The sequence below is a fragment of the Aspergillus flavus genome, chromosome 3, assembly GCF_009017415.1.
Source record: "Aspergillus flavus chromosome 3, complete sequence".
NCBI lineage: Eukaryota > Fungi > Ascomycota > Eurotiomycetes > Eurotiales > Aspergillaceae > Aspergillus > Aspergillus flavus.
The window spans coordinates 4,847,484-4,870,323 of record NC_092407.1 but is presented as its reverse complement, the minus strand read 5'-3'; the positions used below and the strand labels follow the sequence as shown (position 1 = coordinate 4,870,323).

The 22,840-nt window shown below is 47.8% G+C and overlaps 9 protein-coding genes across 9 annotated transcripts; 4 read left to right on the top strand and 5 right to left on the bottom strand.

Annotated features, from left to right (window-relative positions):
• Nucleotides 1-86: 86 nt before the first annotated feature.
• Nucleotides 87-3,423, top strand: F9C07_2282739 (cytochrome protein; the record flags this gene model as incomplete). The annotated part of the gene is made up of 4 exons (XM_071510579.1): nt 87-183; nt 228-703; nt 764-1,301; nt 1,357-3,423. The coding sequence occupies 4 exons, from the start codon at nt 87-89 to the stop codon at nt 1,773-1,775; spliced, it is 1,530 nt and encodes a 509-aa protein (XP_071365326.1). The 3' UTR covers nt 1,776-3,423.
• Nucleotides 3,424-4,446: 1,023 nt separating this feature from the next.
• Nucleotides 4,447-6,474, top strand: F9C07_2282738 (uncharacterized protein). Its single transcript, XM_041291480.2, has 3 exons — nt 4,447-4,915; nt 4,991-5,230; nt 5,306-6,474. The coding sequence occupies exons 1-3, from the start codon at nt 4,562-4,564 to the stop codon at nt 6,230-6,232; spliced, it is 1,521 nt and encodes a 506-aa protein (XP_041145392.1). The 5' UTR covers nt 4,447-4,561; the 3' UTR covers nt 6,233-6,474.
• Nucleotides 6,475-6,588: 114 nt separating this feature from the next.
• On the top strand, nt 6,589-8,242 carry F9C07_2282737 (uncharacterized protein). Its single transcript, XM_041285604.2, has one exon. It carries the CDS (start codon nt 7,045-7,047, stop codon nt 8,026-8,028), a length of 984 nt encoding a protein of 327 aa, XP_041145391.1. The 5' UTR covers nt 6,589-7,044; the 3' UTR covers nt 8,029-8,242.
• F9C07_2282736 (pyridoxal-dependent decarboxylase) lies at nt 8,243-10,804 on the bottom strand. The gene is made up of 4 exons (XM_041291470.2): nt 10,323-10,804; nt 9,840-10,235; nt 9,112-9,654; nt 8,243-9,049 (listed from the first exon to the last, which is right to left on the bottom strand). The coding sequence occupies exons 1-4, from the start codon at nt 10,507-10,509 to the stop codon at nt 8,976-8,978; spliced, it is 1,200 nt and encodes a 399-aa protein (XP_041145390.1). The 5' UTR covers nt 10,510-10,804; the 3' UTR covers nt 8,243-8,975.
• Nucleotides 10,805-11,298: 494 nt separating this feature from the next.
• Nucleotides 11,299-12,796, top strand: F9C07_7719 (uncharacterized protein; the record flags this gene model as incomplete). Its single annotated transcript, XM_041291479.1, has 3 exons — nt 11,299-11,480; nt 11,529-11,762; nt 11,818-12,796. 3 exons carry the CDS (start codon nt 11,299-11,301, stop codon nt 12,794-12,796), a joined length of 1,395 nt encoding a protein of 464 aa, XP_041145389.1.
• Nucleotides 12,797-13,173: 377 nt separating this feature from the next.
• On the bottom strand, nt 13,174-13,550 carry F9C07_7718 (uncharacterized protein; the record flags this gene model as incomplete). Its single annotated transcript, XM_071511669.1, has 2 exons — nt 13,174-13,395; nt 13,500-13,550. The coding sequence occupies 2 exons, from the start codon at nt 13,548-13,550 to the stop codon at nt 13,174-13,176; spliced, it is 273 nt and encodes a 90-aa protein (XP_071365325.1).
• A 280-nt stretch (nt 13,551-13,830) lies between these two features.
• Nucleotides 13,831-14,692, bottom strand: F9C07_7717 (putative NAD dependent epimerase/dehydratase; the record flags this gene model as incomplete). Its single annotated transcript, XM_041291487.2, has 2 exons — nt 13,831-14,174; nt 14,263-14,692. 2 exons carry the CDS (start codon nt 14,690-14,692, stop codon nt 13,831-13,833), a joined length of 774 nt encoding a protein of 257 aa, XP_041145388.2.
• A 2,391-nt stretch (nt 14,693-17,083) lies between these two features.
• Nucleotides 17,084-19,329, bottom strand: F9C07_2154191 (putative amino acids transporter). The gene is made up of 5 exons (XM_041291486.2): nt 19,065-19,329; nt 18,719-18,978; nt 18,510-18,658; nt 17,843-18,452; nt 17,084-17,786 (listed from the first exon to the last, which is right to left on the bottom strand). The coding sequence occupies exons 1-5, from the start codon at nt 19,217-19,219 to the stop codon at nt 17,398-17,400; spliced, it is 1,563 nt and encodes a 520-aa protein (XP_041145387.1). The 5' UTR covers nt 19,220-19,329; the 3' UTR covers nt 17,084-17,397.
• A 546-nt stretch (nt 19,330-19,875) lies between these two features.
• F9C07_2282731 (concanavalin A-like lectin/glucanase domain-containing protein) lies at nt 19,876-20,976 on the bottom strand (the record flags this gene model as incomplete). Its single annotated transcript, XM_041291485.2, has 3 exons — nt 19,876-20,177; nt 20,240-20,472; nt 20,570-20,976. 3 exons carry the CDS (start codon nt 20,974-20,976, stop codon nt 20,098-20,100), a joined length of 720 nt encoding a protein of 239 aa, XP_041145386.1. The 3' UTR covers nt 19,876-20,097.
• Between the last annotated feature and the right edge of the window lie 1,864 nt (nt 20,977-22,840).

Here is a 22,840-nt window from a genome sequence, read left to right as displayed (position 1 = left end):
TAATTCCAGCATAGATATATAATCCTGGCGCCTTTTCCTGCTTACAGGCAACCAAGGTCGAAAATTGTGCCACCAGAGGATTCACCATGGCTGTTTCCCTGAGTTTTCTTACATATCTCTCTCTGATAGTTGCGGGCGTATATCTTGCCCGCAAGATAAGTAGAGCAGTTCAAAGTGTGTACTGCCCCACCAACCATAAGCCCCCGCTAATGCCAGGACTTACATAGTACGACAGTTCAAAAAACGACACGGTTGCTTGCCTCCGCCAAGAGATCACCATAAAGATCCCGTGCTGGGCTTAGATGAAGTGCGATCTATGCTTCGGGTGTTTCGTGAGGACTACCTGATGGAATACACGCTAGAAAAATATCGACGTCATGGGAACACCTTCGCGACCTCAGTTCTGGGTGACGATGATATATTCACTGCTGAACCGGAGAACATCAAAACCATCCTGGCGGTGAAGTTTAAACAGTTCGACCTGGGAGAAACAAGACGGAGAACATTCCATCCGCTCTTAGGCGATGGCATCTTCGCAGCCGATGGCCCACAATGGGAACATTCTCGGACTCTGTTGAGACCGAGTTTTACTCGGACACAGATCGCGGCGACCGATCTGCATGAGAGACACATCCAAAGGCTGATCAGCCGGATTCCTCGAGATGGTTCGACGGTGGACCTTCAAGAGCTCTTTTTCAATCTGGTATGGAGAACTTTCGTATCTGGAATACCCCGGTGTCAAAGCTAATAGTATATCCTCTAGACACTCGATACGGCGACTGAGTTTCTATTCGGAGAGTCTGTTGAGTCTTTGCGCCTTGGATCTTCCGCTGGGTCATCCAGTTTTGCCCATCACTTCAATGTCGCTCAGGATGAAATAGCGTTTAGTATGGTTATCGCACCATTCGATCAACTGATTTTCAGACCCAGGTTCAGAGAGTCTGTCAGAGTAGCGAGAGGATATGTCGGCAACTTTGTGAAAAAGGCTATTGAATACCGACACTCCCTCGACGCTGAGAAACATGCGGGTGATACAACCGACTCACAGTCGCGATATGTATTTCTCGAAGAGCTCGCCAAGGAAACAGACAATCCAAGCGATATCACCGATCAAATCTTAAACATCCTACTTGCAGGGCGAGACACGACCGCCAGTCTCCTGAGCATGGTATTCTACAACCTCGCACGACGGCCAGATATCTGGGATCTCCTCAGAAGCGAAGTTGCAACACTCGGCGGGAAATGCCCATCCTTCGAGGAGCTGAAACAGTTGAAATACCTATCCTGGGTGATCAACGAGAGTAAGTCCAATCCTGTATTATGTTTCCCGATCTTCACAATACTAACCACCCACAGCTCTGCGCCTATACCCCGTCGTCCCATCCAACAGCCGCACAGCAAACGAAGACACCTTCCTCCCCGTCGGCGGCGGACCAGACGGGAAGTCACCCGTGTTCGTCGCCAAGGGCCAAAGGGTCGCCTACGATGTGTACGTGATGCATCGACGCCACGATATATTCGGTCCCGACGCGGAAGAGTTTCGTCCGGAACGATGGGAGACCATACGACCCGGTTGGGGCTATCTACCATTTAACGGGGGCCCTCGCATTTGCCTCGGACAGCAATTTGCCTTGACTGAGGCGTCTTACACGACCGTACGAATCGTGCAGTCGTTCAAGGAGATCACTAGTCGGGACCCGGAGCCGTATCGGGAACGTCTCGCCCTTACATTGGCGAGTAGACATGGAACGAAGGTGGCGATGGTGCCTGTTTAGATTTTTTAATTAGATTTTTCTACTAATCGTATTAGCTGGCGCAAAAGGGTATTTTTGGACGGGGCATTCGTATCTTGATGAATATGTTCAGAATACTAGATTGGGCTTCCGACCGACCCACGAAATCGAGAGAATTGAAACCTCACAGGACATTTCTACCTTATATTTGTATCTCATCGAGTACCTAAGGGCGACTATTTCACATCACCACTCTGAACAAAGGGATATTCCTTCATAGTGAATACGATTTTGTAGAACATGCCGTTATACTGAACTAAACCCTAGCAGTGAGTGAAAGCACATCGACAAAAACCGTTGTTGGCACCGTATAAAGGACAACCGGGATTAGCAATGAAAAGAGGATAGGTTTTGACGATATTTTATTATCTTCGCTCCCTACTGATAGTCCAGAGATGAGCTCTACTGATGTATATAATCAACTCCCTTTAGTTCAATGTAACACAGTTCTGGTCCGTCAAGTAGGAAATAAAAGATATCGATGTCGCATAGTAGCTACATCTCCATACGAACTATGGACAGATATCACCGCTAACACAGGTCTCTATTAGGGCCCAGGACCTGCAGCTATGCTTAAAGTATCTATTTACAGTCTCAGACTAGACCCTTCCCAAAACACAGTTGTGTTACTGAATCTGGTCAAATACTCGCCACCTCTTCGAAGTCGTCGGAGAGAATAACTTCATACACGCCAGCTTACTGGATTAGACAAGCCGTGATATATTTTGTTTACTAATGCTGCCGGTAGGAAAATGGTATTTGGGAAGATGACTCTCCATGCTTCCACTGATAGCCACTCCCTGGGACCATTACTTCCCTTTGCCAGGTTATTGACGATGAGACACTTATGTTTATCTAGCTCCCGCATTACAAGCTTAACGCATTATCTAGCTTAGAAGACTAAGAATACACAGCCAATCAGGGATAGTGCCCCTGTGCAAAAGATCGGGACGCGATTAAGTGGAACAGTGTAACCGTAACCCCAATCGCAGTGTGAAGAATGTAAGCTACAACGACGCTGCTTGCCGTGGCCCTCCAAATGACTATACAGCATGTATTTTGACAAACAGACCACGAGGTACGTTGTATTAAGCTTAACCTTTGAGGGTCGGTCAACCTTTGCACGGCACCTGGTGGCGGCATTATTTGTAAATCTGATTGCCGATCTGATAACCATCATGCTTTTATAGTTTATCAAAAGTAGACTTAACAAATCATGGCGAAGAAGTGGTTAGTCGCATCCCAGGCACTATCCAACACTGGAATTTATCAGAGGGATTTATATGAAGTGTCGCAAAACCAGTTCAAATTCCGAAATGCCTGCCTGAAGAATTGTAACATTCAAATGGGCAAAGGCTAATGCAGTTTTCCACCCTAGTGGACGGTCTTCCCTATAGTCGTCACATCCTGACCCTGATAAAAGCTATACTGGGGACTAATGGCAGGCAGCTACCCAGCAGACCACCCAGTCGGTGTCAGAAAATATTTACATTGAGAAGTAATGTCCGGGATCAGGTGCTATTTTCTAGGAAACGCACCTATTACATGTACGTCTTATGATTCTAAGCGTGCATATGCGGTTAAAGCACTGCAGGGAGAACCCAGGGCACACCATTCTTATTAAGGATTGCGATGAAGCGATGAAATGGCAGGCAGCACTCCTTGCATACGAGATGTCACACTGCGTCCTGCTTAGCCCTTTCTCGATCCATTGGGCTATTTGTTTTTCCCCACTACTCAAACCTCGGCTTGAAGGATAGCTGGGTATGCAAAGTGGATACTCAGCTTGGCAAGATCATCTTTTGTATTCCAGAACATTAATTCCCTTTTGAACCTCTCAGATCAATTGTTTAGTTATGTGGGTCATGACGAGCAACAATATACCGTAAAAAGTTCTACATGCATTAGCCCAGAATTACATATCAAGTCATTGGTGCATCAACGAGGCATCCGTGGGTCGAGGCAATTCCTCGCACCAAGTCAGTTATTTTAGGCGTCCAATAGGAAGACGAAGATCTTTCAGCTGTCCGAAAGTGTGGTAATTACTACAGTCAGCGTGCATAAGAGAATGTGCGCAATTTACTCCCGGGCCCGAGCTGAAGCATGTTAGGGAGCTAATGATGTCGATCAGATTTAGCGCGTGCGACCCTGCTTTCAGCTCTGGGTGGCTTTTTCCAAGTTATGTCGCGTTGGCTGCAGTGTTTTTGAGAAAAATAAAGGAAATTCAAATACCTTTAATTGACAAATATGGGACTACTTTGTGGTCTGGTAGCCATTGTATACCTATTCTCAGAGAATTGTCCGCGTAGATATTCTAAAGATTTAAAGCAAAGATTAGAGTTTAAGATTCACATCGGAGTACTCCGTAATATGACCAACAATGGTTAGTCAGTGAAATGGTTTTAAATAGTCTAAATTTTACGGTTCAGAAACATTAGGTAAATGAATTTGTTGAGAATCACACTGGGAAAATACATGTTTATTGAAAGAACTGCAGCGCTAAAACCCTGATGTCCTAGGTTGCATCCAAAAAGTGGCTCTTTCCCCCCGTATTGCCACGGTCTACGATAGCCCCAATGGCTCTGTCGTGACCTCACATCCAGTGGGTAGATCGGATGTCGGTGGAGGTGCCTGGAATTTGTTCCTGTTCCAATGTTCTATGCATCCGAGGGGCTAGCCTACTATCTTGTGGACTTAAATAACATGGCCCATCGGTCTCCTGTCCTACCCCCAGGTTTACCCACATAACCCACCCGTAATACGACCCAATGAAGTACCCTACTACCGGACAGCTTCAACAAGTTCATCTTGGGATTGGTCCCAAGGGCTATGAACCTGTGGCTTCGTATCAAGGAGATAAACAATTGTACACTCAGGAACATGAAATCCTCCAGGCCAGTATACTGGGCTTCTGCCCGGAACATCTGTGGCATCATGGCTCCAACAAGGCTTCATGTCCCCGTCCCATCCTCGTCACAGCAAAGCATCAAGAACAGCTCGAACAGCTGCACAACGCTTTAGTCACCGCCATCGTGGATATTGTAAAACGGTGGTGGACGGATCTGGATGCCCGATTCCCCGAGCGCATGCCTCTAACACGAGATGAAGAAGATCTGTTGCGGGTACGTTCTTCAACTTCTTTGTCCTGCCACGTGGGGAGAAATGCCCTATTTGTCCGATCTAACCCTTCGTAATAGTGGCTCGAGCACCAACATTCCCATAACGGGGTGCCCTACGAGGCTCGTCTGGGCTCTTGGAGACCGGACTTTCTGGTTGGGGACTACAGCGGTGGACCCTCGACGGAAACCTACCGTCTCACAGAGATTAATGCACGTTTTTGTTTCAACGGATTTATGCACCAAGCATACGGACAAGAAGGCCTGAGCGACCTTGGTGCGGGGAGGAATGGCCTCATCCATGCGACCGATTCTTCAAAGGTAGGGCTTTCATATCTGACGCAACGCTACCGTCTTGCAACGTTTATCTGACTAATCCTTCACCACATTCAATAGATCCTAGATGGGCTGCTCAGTCTCTTCAATCCTGACCGCCCATTGCACCTGCTCAAGGGTGAAGAGCCGGGAATCGATATCCACATGTTTATCGACTTCGTGTATCGTCACATTGGAATCAAGCCCCGGCTGATCACCCCTGCAGATCTTCGGTTAATTCCAGATCCCCAAAAGAAAGATGGCTCTAAGCTCTGTTGTTTGGTTAAGGATCAGCAGAACGCTTCGCTTATCAATGAATCCCGTCTACTTGTTACCAGTAAAGGTGAGGTTGTGGAGGAGGTGCACCAAGTTGGCCTGGAACTCCACCAACATGAGTTATTTGGTCTCTCACGAGAGATGCTACGTGAGATTAGCTTACGCTGCTTTAACGATATGCGCACTATTCTCCTAGTGCATGACAAGCGCATGCTTGGTATCATCAAGCAGGAGATGCCGACATTGGTAGCCCGGAAAGTCTTAACTCACGACCAGGGAGAAGCCCTCGAGAGAGGCATTTCGGATTCGTTTATCCCTGGATCATCGGAGCTGAATGAGCTAATTCAGACTTTGACGGATTCGCCGGAGCTAAGAAAGGAGTACCTGCTCAAGCCGATTCGTGGAGGTAAAGGTGCGGGGATTATCTTTGGAGATGAAGTCGGGCCCGACGAGTGGTTATCAACCCTTGAGCGTCTCCGCAACCCTCACTTTGTGTCGGGAAATACTATGTATGTGGTTCAACGTCGCATCTGGCCACGTCTATACGAAGTCATCCTCAACTCGTCAGGTGATAGAGGTAATTATCCACTAATTGGGACCTATCACACTACGAACGGCCAGCTGTTGGGCCTGGGAACATGGCGAAGTAGTCCAGACAGAATCTGTGCTGTCAGCCATGGTGGCGGGTGGATATGCTCTGTCTTGGATGAATACGCGGAGAGCTCAGAGTGATATTAAATTGTTCATGTATCTAGTCTTTCACGTGATTGATAATGATGGGGAAGTACTGGGCACGATATAGAGTGCACAGGCCCTAGTACTAGATGTAATAAGGACGCAATAGGCGTCGGCCTACAGCGACATACATAAAACGGTATTAAATAAAGAAAAAGATATATTTAGAAAGCAATTGCGCTTTGTATGTATGAAATCCTATAATCTAGTAGCAGAATCACGCAACACTGTCACGTTCGACATAGCTCTGGACTATTGGCAGCGAGTGTCGGAAGATCTCTTGCGCTTTAACCAACTTTGAATTGCAACCGATATTACCGAGAATTTCAGTTCTCTCGTCATCTGCAGGGAGGTTTCCACTTGCCATGGTCTAGAATAGCACCATGTACTACACCGAAAGAGGCTATTGCATGGTGATCTCTAGGACGGGGCGACGCAGCTGAACGATTTGATAGTGGAGCTTCGACCTGGTACTTCAGCTGCAGCTAGCGGAGCTTCACCAAGACAACTTTGTATCAAAAGCTGTCATGTACACAGTCACATCGGCATCTCCTTACCCAGCTCAGTTTACGTAACTTTAAATTGACTTTACTCAGCTGTGATGCCTAGTTGCCTACAAGGGGATCCTGTCAACAATAGTCATGCACGTCTTTCGCGCCTAGGGGAATTCATTGGCTCCATTCTAGGACGCATCCTTCCTTTGAAATCGGTGGCATCCCCTGCGCAAAGACACCCGGCTAGAATATGAGACTTGCCCCCCCCTTACTGTCCTGTCCATCGCTGTCCTCCAAGGAATCCAGTTGCCCGTCATGCAACATATAGGACGTCATTTCCACATGGCGCGATCACCGAGCATATGTGCTCGACTTCTCAACATAAGCACAAGCCCTAGGCAATACCTCCCGGTGATACAAAGACCAACTCGCCGATTCACAACAGACGCCGTACCGACAGTACCTCATTTAGTGGCACAAGACCTCGCTTCCTCCCAGCACCTCCACCATGTTCGCGATGTACATAACAACCTCAAAGGCCACGGCATCCTCAAAATCAGCCTGAGCTTTCCCGACCCCAAAAGCCAATACCTCGAAAGCCTTATCGTCAGCCTCTCCAAAAACCATGGCCACGGCCTCCCCATCACACATAGCGCCTCTCGGGGCTGGTTCTGGGACGTCCGCCCCAGCGAGACCAGCTTTCAGACAGAGAATCACCAAGCGCGATCAGAAACAATGCAGGAATTCCCTTGGCACACAGATTGCAGCTACGAGCACGCCCCACCACGGTTTTTTGCGCTTCAAGTTCTCCAGCACGATCGCTACGGTGGGGGCACCCTCTCTGTCATGAAGATCGATCGACTGAGCCAGTTCCTCTCTCCTACCACCAAGGCCGCTCTACTCGAACCGGAATTTCAGATCACCATTCCACCCGAATTCATTAAACACCCAGATCAACGTCATATTGTGGGTAGCCTATTTGCCATCGACACGGAAGACCATTGTCTGATGATGCGATACCGGGACGAGATTGTGACTCCTTTGAGCGCCAGGGCAGCTGCGGCGCTGAAGGAGCTGAAGGGCGCGTTACAGGACATGGAGGCATTGTCGCAATCGACGCTGCATCTTACTGCAGCTGATTTACCGGAAAGATCGATCATTCTACTCGATAATTACCGGTGGCTGCATGCGCGGAATGGGATCAAGGACCCAGCGAGGCATCTGCGTCGGGTGAGATGGAATGCCATTCCGTTTGCTAATGGCATCGTTTCGCATTCAGCCGAGGTTTCCAGTACCTGAATCAAGGGTCCTTGAACAGATCATTTTCTAATTATCTTTTAATTTTTCTTTTCTTTTTACTTGTCTTCTTTATTGTGTATGTAAGGCCTCTGTTTGATTTTCTAGCATGAAAAGCAATGGCGCTATTCATTTGACCTCGAATTTTACAACTACTGCAGATTTAAATGCGGAAATACATGTTCAATGCAGAGCACTGGTGGAGCAGAGCTGAACTAAGTGAGACAAAAGAAGCGAGGAGTAATTCCAATGACCAATATGCCGGACCAATGATCGACAGTGGGGACCATGGAAACCGAAAGAAGTCGGATATTTCCACGAACCCATGGATCGAGTACGGTAAAAGGTCGATCATATTCCCTGGTAGGATTAACCTCAGGGGCCACTTTCACCGTAATTGAGTTTTCTCTGAGGAAGCATGGACCACACATCGTGATAGCTTCGCTGGTCTACTCTCTGCCAAGAGCAATAGGCGAGGAAAAGAAAACAAATCGCAAGAACCGAGAGAGATGCCGCGTTCAGCCGTGTAAACATCCACTGCTGCGGGAACATCTGTTCGAGGCTGCAGATCCTGTTCGTCCTGGCGTTGATCCCTTGAGGTCAGACCGTAAGTGTCTTAGTACCTCGGCGATCTTTTCCTACTGTGTATTATTGGTGGAGGTTAAGTGGAGAGCTACATGACGCTAGGTCCCACTACTGCAGAGCTGCTCACTCAGCACTGAGAGTCGAGATCCAATCTCTGCGGCTGATGGCGCAGCTGAAAGCTGCGTCGAAATGGTGCTCAGTGGATCAACGGATCCACACGGACTCTTCTTAATAGCCGCGGGTTGCTGACCGTGTCTCTTCTGCCAGGCAAATTATAATACTGGACTAGTCAAATCTAGAAGGATGCTTTTGCACAGGAAGAGGTAGGGTTGTCGGGGTGTATATGAGGTTTGATAGGTCAGACATTAGAAATCTTGGTAAATTACAGTGTAGCTATTCGGAAACCCATTAAACTGGGATGATGCCGACATTGTATAGGCTAAAGACGTCATCAGTTCCACCCAGCTCTTTACTAATCAATGGCTAGAAAAAAAGACTCACCTCCCATATCCTTGTATACCAACCAATCACCAACCTTAACCTCACCATCCATGACAACTTCTTTCGCGATTTGATCGATGCTGTCGCAAGTAGGGCCCCAGAGGGAGTACCTGTGCTCCCCACTTTCTCGATGATCATCTCTTCCTTCATTTTGTTTAACCAGTACTGGCATGTACTCTTCACCCTCACTCCAGCCGCAGCTGAAACAACCGTACAGTCCGTCATTTTGATACAGCATGTCCGCGGGGTTGGAAGGAGCTGCTCCAATATGCGTGCGACGCGCAATAACCTTGCAAACTAAGGTGTAACATGGCGTTGCATAGAATCGGCCTGGCTCTGCAATTACCCGCACTGGTCGATCGCCGAACTCTCGTGCGAGGGCTGGGCGTAGGCTGGAAGCCATGAACTCGAAGTTTGTGTGTTGGAATCCACCGCCCACGTCTAGAACGGTCATGTTGAACCCTAGACGTTCACCTTGGTCGAACACGTGCCTTGCCTGCTGTATAGCTGTGGTAAATGCCTCGGGGTCAGACGCTCCAGACCCTGACATCCGTTAGCTACCGAACCTAGGAGAGATAGCTCTTGCATTGAATGATACTGTGCATGAGGCCACGAAAAAAAAAAGAAAAAGAAAAAGAAAAGAAAAGAAAAGAAAGGAAAAGATTGGAAAACCGAGGAGCCGAAAGCATGTCGCAGAGATCAACTACCAGTTAAGCACAGTAACATACCGATGTGAAAGCTGACACCTACTATCTGCAGGTGTAATTCCCTTGCCCTCTTCAGCAAGGCTACCGTAGTGTTCCAAGGGGCACCAAACTTGTCGCCCAGACAGACTTTTGCCCCGTCATCTTCAGCAAATATACGAAGCAGAAGCCCTATCTGCGGACTATGTTGCTTGACCTTCTCCAGTTCATCGATGTTATCAAAGGTAGCCCAGCGAATACCTTGCTTAGCAGCAAAGTGTAGCGCGGAAATGGACTTGCATGGATGGGCAAAGATGATGCGAGAAGGGTCAACGCCCAGGCTAAGGATAAGTTCAATTTCGCCCTGGGAGGCGCAATCAAAGTTGACTCCTAGCCGGTCGAGGTACCGGAGGAAGTTCACATCTGAGTTGCATTTCACCGCTGTACTCTTGATTTAGCATTACATTTACAATTTCCTGATAGCTCGAGTATCCCTGACCTACAAGGGAGGGAGGGATGAATACTGACCATAGAATGGCTGGATATCTGGCAAGGAGCTCTTCCACCGCAGGTGTTGTTCGACAATCCTGCTGCCATCGGCCACGAAGAAGGGATGATCACTTTGGGAAACATATGGGTCGTTGCTCAATTCCTCAATATGTTTGCGGATCAGGTTGTCAACGACCTCATCTGCAGAGATGCCCACACTTCCCATTCTGAGTAGCGGAGATGAGCCTGGACGGGCTTTTGGATATTCCGTACCGCGACTTCCAATAATGACTGGCTTGATGTCTTCATGTCTTAGGGCTATATCTTCCTCTTATAGAATTTTTAAACTGAGATGGCGTTATGTAAGCGTATGTCTCAACGCACTCCTGTCCTAAGGAGCTCTGGCACCTCGTAGAGGACCATGTCTGTAGGTAACCATCTACGTATACTTGGCTACTTTAACTTTAATCTACTGTTGGTAGGTAGCATGAGTGGCTGTAATTAGTTACACGCAATGTTCTTCACATACTCCGTACACCAAACTGTACGCGACACGAGCGTGAGTCCATTCGCAGGGAATTAGGGTATCGTCCCGTTACCTCGTACTAAGATCAAAAAGGGGGGAAACAAGAATACGGCTGAAAAGCAACCATGAAGCAACGCTATTACTAAATTCATAGACAAATGATCCATCTTGCGGAGATCGTTATACAGGTCAGGTAACCTCGGGTGGTCCGTGAGCGGCTGAGGGACGCTAGTCTTCGTTAACCCTGCGAAGCTGAAGTGGATTTCGGAAGACCAAAGCCAAGTCGCATCTCGGCTGAAGTCTCCTTGTCTTTTCCGTCCAATGACAGCCTGTCGAGCAATCCACTTCCTGTACCATTCAGGTGAGTCGTATATGAACAACCTGCAGCACTTGTCATGGAGTTTCTAACCCACTTCCCGAAGTGTCGTAGCGGAAGCATCAAACTTGATATTTCTTGTCCCAGCTCTAACTTACAAGTAAACCACTACGATGACCACGAAAAGCTTCTCGTTGTCGGAGGTTCTTGCCGTCGCGAAGAGGCACCCCTTCTATAACCCAGAAATTCAATATCCATTGGACGAGACAGCATTACAGGCAGTCCGAGACTGGGCCGTTAAGAACCAGACGGAAGTTGACCTTCGATTCCAGCCATTGCTTCACAAGAACGATATGTAAGATAATATCCCATTTTATTCTTGTGCTTAGCTAATACCATCCAGCTATAAGACTGTGGAGCGGCTCACGCACGATGCCAGCCCCGAGAATGTGTACCGTGAAAGCTCATACATGAGCATCACGGGCGGCGGGTCCGGAGGAGTACCAATGATGTTTGCAGTCGATGTTCATGAGAATCGACAGCAGAGGGCTCAAATGGGGAAGCTCCTACGGAACTGCGGCGTTATCAGGCGTAAAGACTGGGTACTGTCCGTGCACATATCAGGGGGCTTTTATAGGTATGTATATGCACATCTTATGCAACACGATTATGTAGCTAAATTAGGAATACAGGTCCTTGGACTTGACAACAGAGACTATGGAGAACGCCGGAGCCACTGTTCTCAGTGCTGGGAACTATATGGAGCCTGAAGAGGTCGTCCAAGCTCTGGCTCACTATCATGTCAATGTCCTGACCGGCGATGCTAGTCAAATCGTCCAACTGGCCTGCTATATTTCTACACTACCATTGGAAAGACAAAGACAAATCCAGATCAACAAGATCATTTACACGTCCGAGCCGCTGACCGGCGCACAACGGGCATTCCTTCGCGCGACTCTTGGGGATGTTAAGATTTGTTCGGTCATGGGGAGTTCAGAGGCCGGCCCGTGGGCGTTGAGTAATCCCGATCTCGTCGGCGAGGAGAACCTCAACAGCAGTTCGATGGACTTTGTCTTTGACACCCGTGATATGATCATTGAGATTCTCTCTCCTGCTGGTTTGGATGATGGAAAGCCTCCCTCTGACATTGACCCTCTTCCGTTAGGAGAAACGGGGATCATTGTGCAGACCTCCCTTCGACGTCTGCGTAATCCACTCGTTCGCTATATCACCGGTGATCTTGGATCCCTCCATCCACTTCCTGAAATAGCCAGCGCCGTCGTCCCAGAGAGTGAACGGCAGTACTTGCGTGTGCTTCGTATGCAAGGCCGCGACCGTCGTTTCAGCTTCAAGTGGTACGGCGCATACTTTGAATTCGAGAAAATGAAAGCCCTGCTACAGGCGGAGGAATGTGGTGTCCTGCAGTGGCAGGTAATTCTTGACCAACTAGAATCTTCGGGGTTACCAACTCTGCAAGTCCGCCTGTTACGGGCTCCATCCCGAGCAGACGTTCTATCGGAAGAGCAGTTGGTCAAACGCGTACGAACTTTCTTCCTTGTTCTACCGGAGAATGAAGACGTGTTCAGCATTGTATTTGTGAAAAACCTGGATGGGTTTGAGCGGAGCTCTACCGCGGGGAAAGTTATTAGCTTTGTAGATCGTTTGCATTGAGCATATCAATAGCATATTCCACATTGATAGGGCATACTTCCTTTGTCTCTCGTGTCTGTTCATGTTGGCCCCTACAGTGGCGCGATCGCGCATAGAAGGATACTACACGAGCGAACTATCGCGTACCTTTTGAGTCAAACGAAACCATACGAATAGGCCATCGATATTGCGCTAAGACTGGCAGAAGACAGGCCGGCTATGTCTGCTCAGTAGCATACAGTGAATTTCCAAGATATAGGAAAGGTGATCCACAAAGGTCACAGAAATGTAACGGAGGAATGATTGATCGCTGCAGAGATTCCACCAATCATCTACACAGAGTGCGGCAACATACCCCCTAATCCAGACCTCTGCTATCGAAGATACTGTAAGCCCCTTTATTTCTTTCCACCAGAGGGAGTATAGGTCGATCCACCCTTGCCATCATTGTAGTAGGTGCTGCCGTTGGAGTTGGAGTAATAGTAGGATCCGTTGCTAATGCTGGATTCCTGGTGTTCTATAAAGTATACTGACCTGTTAGAGTAGTGGTATGCATCACCACGACCAGAACCGTTCGAATCCGATCCAGTGCCGTAGTCACGCGAGCAATAGTGATTACCCTAGAATCAAAGGATATTAGCAACTAGAAAAGAGCGTAGACATATCGTAATGACCTCTGTTGGTGGGTGTCGTAGTCAAGAATTGATGGTGAACAGGTGCGTACCTGGCTGTTGGTCCCCGAGCCGGTGTAAAAACCTTTGCCAGAGCTCGACATGATTACTTCTGAGAGATAAGTGAGTAGAGATCGGAGAAGTTGTGGAAATGGTGGAGATGGTGGAGTATGAAGAAAGCAGCAGCAGTGGTGACTATGAGAAAGTGCGGGGAAATGACGCGGTTTAAATGCTGTCGAAAGTGCCCCGCACACCATCTTCCCTATACAGGCCAAGGCCTTGGGGTTTCTGTTTTGCACGTTATGTTTTATTTAAAATGTCTGTTATAGCCCTTGCCACATTGCGTACTGACAGCTTGGCCTTGACCTAATATCACGGTACCCTTCAAACCCTCATAAACCACCAAGCACTCAGAACCCCAACCACAGTAAACACGACCGCCCAGCGCGCCAACCCTCTCTTAATGTGATACTGGGTCACGCGATCAATCGCCTTAGAATCATTGATTCTCGGAAAAGGTATATCCTTCGGAACCTCCTTCCCCAAAGCCTTACACAATGGGCCCCACCCATCCTTCACACTGAAAAAGATCAGCCGATCAGCGGGGACGACCTCTTTCAACCACTCGATATGGCGCTGGTAGACGTAGGCGTTATCCCTTGAGCCATCATAGATCTTATCCCACTGTGCCTGCAACAGGGAGATATAAGTCACGAAATGTCGCATTCCTAATTGATTAGGATTAGTCCTTTTTGCTGTCATTTTCTATTATGGAAGTGGCTAATTGTCCGCATATAATGCTAGTATATCACGTACCTGGAAGTGGAAGCAGTACCGCGCCTAGGAACCACAGTTGAGCCAGCGAGCTGATTTGCTGCATGCTCTTGACCCAAGCGTCCGGGTCGCGAACTGTGACGATGACCTTGCTGTCGGGGTAGAGGGCGAGGAGCTCAGGCACGAATTGCGAGGCGGGCGCGTCAGTGATGGCTGCATAACCGGTGGTCCGGCGCCGGAGGAGTGAGAGGGTAGTAGCACGGTCGCCGGCGAGCCAGGTTCGGAGGATTTGATTCCAGGATTTTATCTCAACGGGTGGGCCCATGGTGGTTTGGGTGCCGCCGTGATAGATGGGTCCGTCCAGGAGGATCTCCAGGGCTGCACTGAAAGAGGCAGTCCCGGTTCGCGAGAGTCCTGCTCCAATGACTTGGAGTTGAGTGCCCGGTTGAGGGACGGAGGCTTGTTGGCCCATTATTGTTGTTTTTATGTCAAGTAGTAAATGTGGAAGGGATGAGTTGGCCCCAAGGAGTTACAATGAATATTTGTGTAGGACGGGTGAGGGAAGGGAACAAAGAATGGGTTAATGAGGGAATTAAATATTAGCTTACTGGTGTCAAAATAATTAAAGATAAAAATAACCTACATAGCCACTGATTAGTTTACTACTAATCTTACTAGCATGCATCCACAAGTAACACACGAGTAACAAAGGCAATGTATCAAAACCTGAAACCAGTGAAAGGTGCTTTCGCTAAGCTAGGAGCGAGCACAACTACCACATCGACCTTCTCACCAGGTTCTAAGCTCTATTAAATGGAGATAATGCGCTTCAACGTGAGAGGCGCATAGCCAGTGACCCCTACAGAGTTCCCCTGTCGTCTTCGTCTGGATCATGTAACCTGAGAAACTGCACCAATATCTCCGAGATAGCACCCAAAAGGCCGTGGCCGGGAATAATGTCAAGGCAGGTCTAGTTCAAATCACCGTTTGGACGAGACCCAGGCCATCTGTGAGCGTCACCTCACATCATACGTTTGGAAATGTGACCTATATGCAAGTATCTCAGTTATGCGATAGCACTCAGCCATCCAGCCAGTATAGCTGAGCACGAAGATGCACTTAGCTGTATAGTCCACTTCATGATGACACCATGGCTAGAAGACTGCAAGTCAATGCTACTGCCAATGACACAATTAGCTAACTAGTAACGACAGTGAATAACGTACCACACCCACCCACTCCGTTATATACCACAGGATGCTGCGTGAGAAGTGTAACGGGACTGTCAACAGTAGCCTCGCATAGCTGGCGTTAGATTAATCCTAATTTTAATCCCCGAACCTGCATCGTGGCGACGAAAGAGGACGAAGGGGGCAAGACGATAGATAGAAAAGTTGCTTCGCTATCAAACCTTATAAGGGGAGAAGAAGCGCTATCTGCAGAGGTCTCTTCTCACATATGAGATCCGCCCATCCGAATTCCTTCCAACCACTCTCAACTGTCCTAGCGGACCAGCTGAAACCGAGTAGTACTCGGCATGGGTGGAAAGTGTCTTGAAAGCATCTCTTTCAAAGGACCTGGGTAGAGGTGCAACTGTTCATTAACGGTATTTTGCTTACACTTAGCGGTATGCATAGTAGAGACGCTAAGCACCCAGTAGGTAAAGCCGACATTGACTAGAATCCTGAGCCTCCCACCATACTTGCTAGGGCTGAGAGGCTGCATGAGGCTAGGCCGCGTATCTCTTTGTTATCCCTTATCCTACTTGTGCCGTGGAATTGTCGATGCTACATAGCCCCGTTATAGCCTACCTACACAAACTCCACCAGCAAGGTTTTCTCTCATCGTCCCACTCCCTCTCCTCACCCCCTCTCCTCTCCTTGTCAATAGAACGTTGTACTATGAATTCCCAACCACAATCCGTTCATTTCGTGGATTTGTGGCCTGCCTATGACTATGTCTGAGTCCGAAAAGCAGCCCTCAACACCGCTAATCCCCCCAATATGGCATATAATTCGCATATCATGGCCAATAGACGGGTGTGTTAAGCTGCGGAGAAGGTCCACACTGTGACACTCTTTGAGTAACCCCAATAATGAGGAGAGCATGATTGGTGGTATAGATAACCCATAGACCCATCCGTGTTAAACACAGTACTACCTCAGTCCGACCTAGTAGCATGTGTCACGACCAGCCCTATTTTCAACCTACGCGGCCTGTGTCCTGGAGAATCATTAACGTCCTTCCACACCCGCTTGAGGAGCCCCACTCTATTTATCTTGCGGGGTCAAAGTTGTGCAGGACAAGGTCGCGAGAAACTGTTTCTATATCCCTTGCACGACACAGTCTCGTTGCCATATACGGTGAATGCCCTGTGTGCACTCCGGTAAGAGAGAGGGGGGGAGATGTGCTATATCAAAGACCTCACCAGGGACATTGAATCCACTGGATAGAGGAATGTTGGAGAGATTGAAGGTTTAACCTTGTTGATTTTATTACGTGCACATTGGGCAGGTATATGTTATATGGTAACTGTTTGGTGGCTAATATGGAGATACAATGCTATCTACTTCCATTGTATTAGATCTACTTAGGGATTTTATACTAAAGTCCGTTCATTGAGTAGATGCATGGACACAATATATGAAAGAAAGGTTCTTATTATTCCCGTTGATGCTTGGTTTGCAATTGGTACGACAATTCCTGTTGACCACATCCAGGTCCTCGTGAATCTGTAGATTTTCCAATCTTCATCATCAGCACAGGCCTGCTTGCTGTGTAGTCTGTAATATGTCTTCTTTTATATAATCAGAGTTCCTACTATTTATTATGATATTAGTCTAATATGTTGAGAGTTCGATGACGTTTCTAAAGACGGAAGTTTCAGAAGCCTAAATGTTTAGACAGCAATTCAGGATACTGGATGATATCAGAAATTTTGATGTAATGTTACAACTATTAGAGGCGAACAGCGGACTATCCATTCGCTAGATTCAATGTGGGATTTCTCGTTCGGCCCGATGTTATATGTTGTACAACTATACTGGTCACATATCAGGCAGTCATGGTCTACGCTGGTAGGACAATTCTTGTCAGCATGAAATAGTTTGCCACGAGGTTGTGTGCAAATACCGGTTTCTATATGGACCTCTACGGATTTCATCTATTAACTGCAAATTAGTTCTTGGGGACGCGTCGCCAAGCAAAAGCATGCTCCCCATCAGGACCGATCAACGCACTTTTCTCCCACGAGAATTGTCCCAATCTTGGTAGCAATATCCACCAGATGTACCAGTAAATACCACCAAGACACAATAACAAGGTTCCAGTGAGCGGCGTAAGCCAAACAGGTATGCTGGTGCGACCAGTCACTGGGGCGACAAAGGGTGACACAATAAGGAATACCTGCGTTGCCAAAAAGAGGCAAGCCACGCTCGTCCAGACTTTGAAGGCACGAGGGGGATATGTCACCCGTTTTCTGATAATGAATAGGCCGCACACGACGAAAAACTGAATCAGCGCAACAGCCCACTGTCCTACGTCAAGGACGAAATTATAGGCTTCACCTGAAAAGTAAAGTTAGTTACCTCGATCGTTGCCATCAACTAGGGCCAGAGCTTACCAAAAGGAACAGCGATGATCATGACACATGACGAGAAGAACACCAATGCAAACGCCCCAGCAGGAGACCCTGAACGGGATCTGCTGGCAAAAAACCGAGAAAAGGGCAATAAGCCCTCTTGTGCGAAACTGCGGATTACTCGCGACATGGAGAAAGACGCAGTCATGATATTGCCCAGTGACGACAAAGCAGCAAGTATGGCCGTGAAGCGCTGCATGTGCTGACCACAGACCTTACCAACGAATAATGCAACCACCGTAATACCGGTCTCGCTTAGCTCCTTGGGAGTGGCCGCGACAAAGAACGCTGCGTTTAATAGAACATAAAGGACCCCTACCGAGCCGACTCCCAGGAACCCTGCTACCTTAAGAGTTCGCCGAGGGTCTTTCACCTCATCTAGGACATACATTGCGTTGGACCAACCTTGAAAGGTTGCCAGGACTTTGAAGAGGGCGACTGTGTAGTCCGCGACGTCGGTCGAAGACCCGGCAAACGGATGCTTGTAACTAGCTCCAGGGTAAGGTATATTTGGCGACCCAAAGATGACCAGCCCAAGACCAGTCAGAACCATAAGAGCCAGAACAAATAATTTGAGCGAAGCGAGGATATTCTAGAGTTTAGTGTAAGCATTTTTGACGGTGGATAGTATCGATGCACAGCTCCTTACCATAAGTTTGACATTCCAGGTTTTCGCACAGATATGCATCGCTGCGACGCTTGCCACGAACGCGACTGCCATGCAGCGTTTAGTCCTGTCATCTGCTGTTGCTTGGGTGGCTAATAGTATGTTCTCTGCAATAGCAATAGTTCCAATGCCTGCGAGGTGCATTAGAGCATTAATGGCAATAGGGGGCGGGAAAGAGGTATTGTACATACCAGTGAAGCCAAGGAAGATAATATGCGTCGCGAATATCACGGTCGCAAATAAAGGTGGACGTGGATAGGCTGCTTCAAGGTAGATCTTCTCCCCGCCATTGTGCGGTAAAAGACTACCCAGCTCAAGATATATGAAGAAGCCACAAAATGCCAGGAAATAACCAGCCACCCAGACGACTAGGGATGCACCAGCGCTTCCAGTACTATGTGCAATAGCAGATGGTACGGAGAATATTGCCGTACCAATCATCCGGTTAGTTCTATATTCTTCAGTAAGATGAATAATTCCAAGTCGGGGATTCCATGACCGGGCATTGATGAATAGGATGCACGATTGCTTACTGACATCAGAAATGTTGTAGAGACAAGGCCGAGGCGCCGATTAGGCTGCCCTTGCCCAGGGGGAACAACAGTCTCATTCTCAGCCTGATGGATTAGAGGTGCAGCCTCGATAGAAGCCTCGTCATCCGGAACATCCTCAACATTCCGCTCCGGATTCATACCTTGCGCTGGACTCTTATGTTTATTGCGTAAGCGATATATCGAATCACCAAGAGACAGCCTGGCGTAGAACAAGCGAGCCGTTATCTAAGTCACGTGTGGACACCTGAGGTGGCTGTGTATCAACAACCCGTGACTGGAATGTACTCAATCTACCCTAACAGAACTACTTGAATAGAACTAAACTTCTATATCTTTAATTTTGTCACATATTTACGGAAGGTAGTGGCATCTAGTCTATATACATACGTTTATCCATCATGCACCAGAACACCAATTGCCACTTTAGGCGTGCCTTAGGCCCAGGATCCCAAGATTATATATTTACTAGTTCTTACCACCTGCTTTAAGACACTCCAGATTCTAGATCACAACTCATAGTGGAATATCGAATAAGTGCTGATACCCTGAATAATTTACCTCTCCCACCATACAAGAGAATTCGGCCCTTGAAGCTCGACGTCTGAACGCATGTTATCTTCTATCCAGGACCTCCAGAGCCAAACATCCGAAGATTACATACATGTCGTCAGTTAGAAGTCACTCATGGAAGAGGCCAAAGAGTCGATGAGCAGCAGGAACAGTAAGCGGCTTAGCAGATGGTTGCCAGTAACCAAATTAAATATAGCAAGCTCTGATTGAATGAGCGGACGCGAATGGTAAATACTAACTAAATTTTCTTGCGTCTAACAGATGAACAGTTATATGGTCTTCTTGCTAGACTCGAATTAATAGGGGAGAATCAATCGCGACCCCCAAAACTTCGAAGCAAATCAAACAACTCTATACAAATTGTTACTAAGCAGACCATGTCCAACTCCACCTAGCCACGGACTGCCTACCCCATCTGTCAATGGGGGCAAGAGGCATTCATATTCTTAGTTGACACTGGCAGTCCAGTTGGGAACTGTGAAAGTAACCGGGCCACCGGTAAACGGCTCAGTTCCGAACTGCATATCTATAAATTGCCCTTGTTAGTGGCTTTGCTTGCGCGGGGGTGAGGGATATGTGGGCTCTTACTGATCAAGTACTGGGCAGAAGCAGGGAAACTGTGCTTAGATGTGATATAGTCGAAAAACTTTTTAATGTCCCCGCCGAAGGTGTTGATTGGGGTTGCCGAGACGAAGCTGTACGTTTTCTGCTCGGCGCCTGCCTGGATGGTGGTGCCGTACCACAGTTCCCAGGTATGGCCTTCAACTGTAGCGGTATCGATTTGGGTTCCGATGGGCTGAATAGTACCGTAGCGTGCGAGCCTTGCAAATGGAAAACCCCGGTTATGTCAGTTGAAGGTTCCTCACTGCCGATGTAGGGTAGGATTGATCGCTTCAGGAGTGATCGGTTCATACGTACCAAATCATCAGTTCATAATCGCCGCTATAGGTGACGTGGTTCTGGTCCGCAGCGGTAAACAGGTCGTACGCCACATCGGCGTTGACATTAGTGTTATCCTGACTCCACTCCACGTCGGTGGGGATACTCTGGACATCGCTCACGAGCTTTTTGTCGAAGGTGACTGCAGAGTTGGAATAGCTTTTCACACTGCCTTCTCCACCGTTCCAGGTCCAAGTAGTGTGCCACGCAGCGCCTGAGCTGGAGAGGTTGTCAACGTAGACGCACTGAGAGCCGGTTCCCGAGTCCTGTCCCCAGAGGTTGTTGTTCACTGAGTACGGAGGGCTCGAGGCACTGTCGTACTGTGCACACAGCTCTTGACTGAATGCTGTGGCCACGAGCGTAGCAAGTGCCAATGAGAGCTTCATGGTGAAAGTATAGGTGGTAGATTAATTTGGCCTAATGGATAGTGTTGCAAGACTGATGGATAATGCAGGTCTGGAAGTAGCGGGCAACGCTGTTTAAAAGCACAGAGCTGACAGGTTGCTAGCACAACCCACATATTCCAAGTCTTCACACTCCAAAGGTATCGCATACGTCAGTAAACTACTTTCTGGATTGTCCCTATGATCCACAAGCTTCCCGTGCCTACCGAAGCATCCTCTCCGACGTCGACAGAAATTTTCGAATTAATGAAATTCATTCACGATCTGCAGTTGACATACGTTCGCGCATGGTTGGCAGGCCCGAAATACCGACTAATCTTACTACCCTTTAACTGTCCATCGGCACATGTATCACCATACTTGAAGATGTTTGGTCAAGAACTCTACATATCCACCTAGGGAAGGAGCTAGGTATATTTTATTCGGCGTCTTACTTCGTCTTCGGATATAGTCCTTCAGCCCGTGATCTCACATCGATATCCGAAGCTCTCTGCATTTCCGTCTCCATTAGGGCTTCTTGTCCCAGTCCATTCGAGACCTCATTGTTACTAGGACACATATATGTATGTGATTTTGTTGGTTTCATTAATAAACTGTTTTATATGTACAGGTATAATCTTGAATAGTACAACCTAGGCCGTGGTGCATTCATATGCTTCACATGTAGTTCTCTCTTTTTTCATCGCAGAAATGTCGGCAATATCTCATATTCTAGCCTGAATGGTTAATATTACGGTTGTAACATTGACTCTATCTAATACCTGAAACCATATTCTTAGACTTATTCTGGGCCTTACAGGGATCGGGATATGTTGTATGGTTTACTTGAGACACCGGAAAGAGCAAAATAAGCTAGTGCGTCATAATTGAGCCTAAAATCTAGAGGTGAAATTACGCAAGGACTGGGTCGAATTGCAAGCCTGGTGATAATTCGCTCTCCACATAACGTATTACCTGGAGAGAAATATGACGTTGTGCAAGGTCAGCCTGCAGGGGACCGATGGCTGTAGAAATACAATTGACAATACAGAACATTCTAATTCTCCCTACTATGAGTTGTCAATATACCGTTATATGGCTGGGCTCTAACGGCCATTTCAGATCACGCTACTATCATGCGCGGTCCACAAAGCTTCAGTGGTCAAGGGCATTTGCCCTTGATCCACTAAGCCTTAGCTTGATACGCAGCACCTCACAGGTGCACACAGTTCTAGCCAAGGGACCGGCCCCACAAAGCATAGGCAAGTCTCCGTCGAACCAAACTGGACTTAATGCAATTATTCTGTGCCATAGGGGGTAAAAGATGGTGGGGTTCAGAAACAGCAGGGGATTACACCTCGTGTTCGGCAATGCTCACGATCCTCCCACTGCCGATGGAACCTTGGCAGGCCAATCCACTTTGCTTGGCTTGTAACTCGGGGGGTCACATCAATATGTACTTTTTACAATGGAAGGTCCTAACGATATACCATCATACACAGTCAGAAATGGTCTTGCAGAGTTTATCAACTAGGGCGAGGAAATTAGCCTGATCTAGAGTCCTTTGTTCTCACTGGGCTTCTAGGGACTCGACCCACTTGTACAGGTGACAGTAAATCCAGACCAGATGCGTTTTTTGTTTACCCGAAGGCGACTTCTCTCCGCCACCCTTTGAGCTTGACCTAACCGCCAAGTGGCATGATCGGCTTAACCTCCGTCTCCTGGCATTTTTCTATGTCCGTACGGTGTCATCCTGTGACAGCGCCATACCGACCCATCCCCTACGCAGAAATTCCTAGACCGATGTGAAGATTAAGCTGCAGCCTCATCTCCTTTCTACTGACAGCTGAGATTTGCATATTTGTAT